This window comes from Opisthorchis viverrini, assembly GCF_000715545.1.
Source record: "Opisthorchis viverrini unplaced genomic scaffold opera_v5_92, whole genome shotgun sequence".
NCBI lineage: Eukaryota > Metazoa > Platyhelminthes > Trematoda > Opisthorchiida > Opisthorchiidae > Opisthorchis > Opisthorchis viverrini.
Genome location: NW_008751748.1, coordinates 1422128 through 1429407, shown reverse-complemented (window position 1 = coordinate 1429407; position 7280 = coordinate 1422128). Strand labels below are relative to the sequence as shown.

The 7280-nt window shown below is 48.7% G+C and overlaps 1 protein-coding gene across 1 annotated transcript in view; it reads right to left on the bottom strand.

Annotated features, from left to right (window-relative positions):
• Nucleotides 1-5100, bottom strand: part of T265_05109 (hypothetical protein) — a gene marked incomplete at both ends in the record, with an annotated part of 44539 nt that extends 39439 nt beyond the window's left edge. Inside the window, 4 exons of the mRNA XM_009170026.1 lie at nt 380-587; nt 637-984; nt 1334-1761; nt 4968-5100. Of these exons, the coding sequence (XP_009168290.1) occupies nt 380-587; nt 637-984; nt 1334-1761; nt 4968-5064 (1081 nt within the window). The remainder of the gene's footprint in view (nt 1-379; nt 588-636; nt 985-1333; nt 1762-4967) is intronic.
• Between the last annotated feature and the right edge of the window lie 2180 nt (nt 5101-7280).

The following is a 7280-nucleotide window of genomic DNA, read 5'->3' as shown; positions in this document are numbered from 1 at the left end:
TACAAACTTCCGGGGCATTCCTTGGTGGGCAAGCGTCTCAAGAGGAACAGACCGATCAACCGAGTCGAATGCGCCTCGGAAATCCAGGAATACTGGGATTGTGGGTCGCCTATACGTATGGCGTTGTTCTAGCACCTGACGAAGTGTGTAGATTTGGTCAACACAACCCCTAGCAGACCTGAATCCCACTTGCTGTTCACGAGCCACCAGGCGACGAAGCACAAGTGACGCCAACAGTCTCGTTACGACCGGGGTCAGGCTGATCCCTCTCACGTTATCACACTCATTACGCGCCCCTTTTTGGAAAACGAACAATATGACCGCTTTTCCCCAGACTCCATTTCCCAAATGCAAGCAAACAGAACGGACAAGCACTGACTGAGGACTTCACCCCTGTTTTTGAACAGTGAGGGTGGGAGGTCATCCGGACCAGGAGCTCGGTGACGTCTGAGAGAAAATATGCATTCGTAAACCTCCGATGCCGTAGGTGGTTCCACGTTCACCGTCCAGGGTTCTACTTCACCTGTGGGATGGTGGCCAGGACAGTTATTGTTCCAAGTATTCAGTCCACCGGTCGAGGCGTTCTTCTTTATTCGAGATGGTCATCCAATTCTGATGTTTGATGGTTTCACTCACAGATGGTTTCCGGGGACCGGTCGCACGGATCAGGTGAAATAATCGTGGGACATTACCGGCTTTCTGGGCCCCTTCCATTTCTTTGGCCTTCTGTGTCCACCACACTTCACGGTCGGCTCGCAAGCTCACGTTCACTTGATGTCTGATAACTCTTCGCACCGGGTTATGTTCGGGACCGGCTGGGATATTTCTTCGAGATTTAAGTAGTGCCACCGTTCGGTCTGATATCCAGTGCTTGAGTGCACCTGGTCGGGTCGTGCCACAGGCGAAATTCCCAGCACTATGCAAAGAGGTGACAATCTCGTCCCAGTATGAGTTCACATCTGATGGTGGAGCATTCGGAAGACTCTAGAAGATTATTCTGGCAAGTTCGCCTGACATCCGGATCTGCCAGTCTTTCAATCGACAAGCGATTTGTCTGCACCTTACGCGGCCCCGGGAAACGCAGGGCGAAGCGACTCCGGACGAGTGCGTGGTCAGAGTCCACAAATGTGTTCCAAAACGACCGGTAGTCAGTTATTGATCCGCGCTATCGGGAACTGATGGCAATGTGGTCAATTTGAGTTTGTGGCCGGCCTGTTGTTGGAGGACACCAAGTGGCCAGACGATTTCGGCTATTTCGGAAGTTAGTACAGCATAAAAACAGCCTGCGATCAACACACAGCTGAAGCAATCGTTCCCCATTGTCCGTACGTACCGAGTCCAGTCCATGTCGACCTCCTAATTGAGTCTCAGATGAACTAAGCTCACCCACTTGCGCATTCATATATCCAACAACAACCACAATGTCTGAGCTTTTAGCTCGCCGCAGTAGGGCATTCAGGGCGTCGTAAAACCTGTCTTTGACGGCGCCGGAGCTACAGTCAGTTGGGGCGTAGGCAGACATGATAAACAGACATCTATCAACTTGCCGCTTATGAGACTCCTTCACAGACGTTGTCAGACGAACCGCACAGAGGAGACTATCAACAGGTATCCAATCAAGTAAGGATACTTCCGCCCAGTGACTCAGCACAATACCCACCCCTGCACATCCCACCGCAGCAGACTTTGGATCACCAGAGGTGCGCAGCTGGAAGCGAGTGAAGACTGACGGGGAGGTTAACTCAATCACTGTGCTTGTATCTGGGATTCTCGTTTCTGAGACACAGCACACATCAATGCCAAGCGAGTCCAGTGTGATTGCAAGAGCTGCTTATTGTTCTGCTTGCTTCTGAGTGCGTATATTGAATGCGGCCAGATAGACTGGGTGTCGGGGCTTGAGGACTGATTTGGAGATACCTGAAGATGTCGGCGCCATGTGACGAGCAGATGCTGCGTTCAGCTTTAGCAACCTTTCTGTGCCTAACTGCCAAGCCACCCGAAGGTTGCACGAGGGCTGGCATACTGCCAGGTTGCCCAAGCCTAGACAGGGGAAGTCGAGAGGCGGAGGTCGGGTTCGAACCACGGACCTTCCGGTCAGTAAATCTAACCACTTGGGTCATCTCGCGCAGATGCTGCGTGCAAAACCGATGCAGAACGAACGGAGTCATCAGTCCTACGTTCTGGGCCTACAAGGAAAGAGTTATTAATGGGGTAGGGAGAGGGGGAAGAAAACGTATGTGAAAGAGAAGGGAGGCATCAGTAGTAGCCTGCTTTCGCTTACCCGCCCTGTTGTATGCAGCAGGTAAGGCGACCTGCCTGATGGCACCACGCGACGGCCGATGTGACATGAGTTTATTTGTATATGTGCAATCCACGGTTGTACGAGGGCTGGGATACTGCCAGGGCGCCCACGCCTAGACAGGAGGACGATTAGGGTTGTCATCCAAAGCCTTTGGCTCAAAAGCCTAACCGCAAGGCAGCGGTGTTTGGCTGGAAATGCAAATGCATTACCATTTCTGCGGAACAAGTCACCACATGTTCCAACCCCCAACCTGGAAGGCCAGGAGACTGTGTTCGTCAGGCCTCTAACCACTGACCAACCTGGTATGAGACTCTGAGTGTCGCGAGACACTCCCCAATATAGCTGAGGTGCGCAAGCCGTCACACCACGGTAAGGTCCAGTCTCTTCGTGACGGTGTCATCCGCGCGCTCCAAATCGAAAAGGTTCCCTCCAGCACAACTTGAATACCAAAGTTTTGAAGACCTTTCAGCGTTCATCTCATTAATTCATCAATGACGAAGCTGAACAAGATTGAGGAGTGGACACCCTTGAAAGACACGTCTTGCAGGGAAGTTTCTTTGAGGTCTCGTCATACACTCTCAACGCCCAAAAGTATGTGGATATAGGGACCGGATTGTATTCGCAAACTTCTGGGGCATACCCAGTTGAGCAAGTGTAGTTAACATCACTGACCGATCGGCAGAATCGAACACATCAAGTCAAAGAACACCAAAATTGTGGGTCGTCCATTAGTGACTCACTCCAGTTATCTGGGACGGTCTCATTCTTACGGATAGACCCAGAGACCCTGGCTGAGAAGGATGCCACCAACCTCGAACAGGGGGCGAGATGGCTCATTGGGTAGGGCGCGAATTTACCGATCGAAAGATCCGTGGTTCGAACCCGACCTTTACCTTTCGACTCCTGACTAGGCTTAGGCAACACGGCAGTATCCCTTGCCTCGTGCTTCTTTCGAATGACATGGTAGCTAGAAAACGAAAGGGTATTACAGCTGAACGATTACATTTTTATTTTATTTTATCCCTGTTGTCAGTTTCTATTCAGATCGCCTGAGTGAATGTCTGGAGGTATAGGCACCTCGGAATGATTGTGGTAAGCTAGCCTAGCGTCCCTTCCCCGTCCACCTTTACTCTTTTCTTTACAATGAGGCTTTCAAATCATGGTTGACGACAGTGAAACATTGGTGTTGGACACTAACGTCATGCTCTCGATGATGATGATGACTGAAAGCGCAGGAAGATGGCCTTCAGGACCTGCAGCACGATGACGCTTGAGTAAAGACACACGAACACTTCTGAGGTTGAAGGCGACTCAATATTCAGAGTCCACCTTTCGTTTGAAGGCCACGATTCCGTATTGGGGGTACAAGGTGGCCAGTGATTGTTGTACGAAGTACTGTGCCCAACTGGATATCAGGGGGGCATTTTCGGCCCTGGTTATTTCGCCGACAAGAGGCTTCCGAATACCAGTGGAACAGCTTGTGGACGTTCCCAGCATTGTTCGCACCTTTCCTTTCTGCGGCGTTTGGAGTTCAGCAAGCTCCTCAGTCTGTACGGACACTCAGTTTCACTTGGCGTTGGGTGAAGTTGTGGTTGCGGCCAGGCGAAATGTAGCCCAGCCTCCTGCAAAGGCACAGAGACCCAATATCAGAGATCCAATACTTGGATGAGGTTGACTGCAAACAGAAATTCTGGCTCTGCATGACGCTTTAGATACATTTTACCAGTGGCCATTTATATCCGACACGGGAGGTAGGTGTTCGAAGATCCGGCTCTGATGGGTTTGTTCGATAATCAGATGATCGCTCAGCTGCAACACCCTCCCTGTGCCTAGCTGTCATGCCACCCAAATGCAGCAAGAGGAGTAGGATACCGCTAGGTCGCTTAAGCCTAGACAGAAGTCGAGATGAAGAGGTCGGGTTCGAACCACGGTAAAATTCGAGGTCCAATGACTGCGCCATCTCGCAGCTTCAACTGTAAGAAGCGTTTACATATTCACATTAGCGCTGCCATAGTTTCGTTCGCCGCTGACCTGGGGGGTTGGTGTGTGTTCAGGACAGCGGTAGGAGTGGGAGGCCAGTCGTTTTTCGGTACATACCGAAAGGTGCGGACCAGAGACAGTGAAAACAAGCGAAATGGCTGGTGGGATATCGGACTACGTTGCTGACCAGCATAGAATGTATAGAAAAATACATGTCTGCTGCTATCTATTAAGACGTCATTATTTCTTGTTTGCGAAGCTGCCAACGCGAGGTGATACCATCTAGATCACTCGTCAAATTGCATGACCCATTCAGCTACCGAATCGTGAGCAGTTCGTTCTTTTCTGAAAAGTTCACGCAAGTCACTTCTTCAGGACCTTTATCTATGGTTCGGCCCCCGGGTATGTGCTGCTGCCCCGAGTATGTGGAATTTCTTTCCTACATACCCGCACACTCGCGAGTGTGCAGAATCCATCGATTCACCACACACCCTGTTACATGTAGATGACTCAGCGGAAAGACTTCTCCGACAGTTGCCTATGGCAGACATTTAGTCGTTTTGAAGCTACTCGACTCCGTAACCATTCTGCGAACCAAATAGGCTTATCGTCGGAAACGGAGACAAGTGCTACGCCGTCAAAACAGACAATCGAACGTTTCGGCTGGAAATAATAAAGAACTCACCATCCAGCATCGTTTTGATTGTTACAGACTGTCGGGCGATTGCAACATCCACGTCAAAAATCTCGCCATCCGAACTGGCAAACTTAATCGTGGACATCACCAGAGGAATTAGGCACCTGCGCGCCGAACTAGCAGTTGATGGCCTTTAGGGCATATAAACAATTATCATGTGTTCGATTGGTTTAACGTAAGCTACATAGAGAGAAAACGTAATCTCCATAGAACGAGCTTGGAAAGGCCTCGGTTACTGCCCATAGTTCCGTAGTGTGTAGCAGGGAATAGCCGTCATCAGTGCTACTGCTAAACATAACGGGCATCAGCATTTTTGGGGTTTCATGTGTTTGTTATGTTCAGTTACAGCTATTCTATTAAGACTGGATCACCATGCCTCGTTTCGTATGAGAGTGATCAAACGGTGGTGATGATGACATGAGTTTTGGGCACAGAATGAATGTAAGGGATTGTACATTATAACGAGATTTTTCTATTTTTGAATGATCCGACACGGCTACACTATTTCCGGTTTTTTATATGAATTGGCCTCCTCTTTAACTTTGGTTTTGTAGCGAGCAAAGAGGCGAATAAGGAGAGTCAAGTATTATAATACCTTATGACCGAAAATGGTAGCTAGGCAACTCTGCATGGGTTTACATTAGTCGGGATATTAATTCGGGCTGAGGGGAACGCTGGGCAGAGCTCTTTTCGAGCTAGCTTGTTAGACCATTCAGTTGACTGCACTGAGGTAAGGCGCCCTCCGACATTAAAGTGTTCTTAGCCAGCTCGGTATCACCTGTCTGTGCGTCCCGTTCTTATATGGCTCTAATGGGCAGAATTTATCCCGATAAAGCACATACATATTTGGGTTCCAGGTCAATGGGAAAACGTATGCTTTAGTGAGTCCATTAGAAAGTCGAAGTATCTGCGTGTATGCCAGTTCCATTACGCCCCCCTCTGATGAGAAAAAGTGGTTTGAAAGCTTTAATCCGGCTGAGACCGAGTGTCTTTCATAAGGCGGAGTTAGCATCGTACAGTGAATCCCGATTCGCTTATTTCGTAAACTTTATGGCAACTCCTACTTTCGGGTTGCTAAATATCGTAAAGTATACGGGGTCTTGTGCAATGTTTATTTTAAATTGAGGAAGCGTCGCACACCATGACAACCATCATTGCGATTTGCTGTTGTTCACAGGTGGCTTGTTTAAAAGGAGGGAGGTAATATCTGTCTAAATATGGCTAAGAAGTACGAATATCCCCCCTTCATTTGCCCTTTTCTGATGCAAATGTAACGCCACGTGTAATGTGGCCACATCGATGAGGTGTCATTTCCAGATGGAAATGTCAACTAGGGGCGTGCTTTCTGTAATATTTCAGAATCATATCTGCATCATCTAGTAGTGGCAAGCTTTTATCCACTAATAAAACAAAAGGTTTGATACACCACAGGAGCCACAATTAATAAGCTTTGTACGAAGGGTAGCTATCAACTACCAACAACAAGTACTACTGAGCCACTGTGGTGCAGAACCTTCTGATAAGGAAGTGAACATCAGCCTTAAGAACCGCGTACTTGTCGTACAGTGGTTGTAGCTGTCACAATTCCGTCCATCCAGTGATTTGGGGATGTAGGGCAGGTAGCTGCGCATTGGAGGTGGGAGCTGATAAATTGGTGCGTAAATGTAGGTCTATCAGTGGACTTTTAAGTGAGTGGATAGGGAAGAGAGCTGTGCATTGAAAGCACTAGCTTGGATGCACGGGTGTCACTGAGAGCGCGGCTTGATCGTGTCTGACGATTTCTCCAACCATTGATATGTCCCGTCTCGGGTCCCCATCCAGGTAGACGGCCATGACCAGCGCAGCTGAGTTTGCTGGTAATGTCTCTCGTATTTCACTGCCAAGTCATTGTTTGACCTCCCATGGCTCGTTTTCACCCTTCGCATGGTAGCAGCTGTAGGTCGTCTATACGGTATATTTGGATCATCTAAGCAATGTGCTCAGCGCTTAATAGGCATCTGGTTACCACTGCACGGCAAGTCTGTTTTCTTTAAGTGCGGACGATAGACCTCTGTGCAGGACAAAATAAGAGACTTGCCTTAAGTTTTAATCATTTGACCCCAACAATTAGACCAATGTCACACAAAGTACCTGCAATTTGTTGCTCTTCTCCGGTTTACAGATTAGCTTAGAAAGTTCCCGCCCGTTTTTTTATTCGCACACAATAAACGGGAAACTCATCGCACGATAACAAAGTGCGACATTTTCGTACCTTACAAGTATGCGACAGCAATTCAGTACGACTCGTTTTTGGAGTAAGTC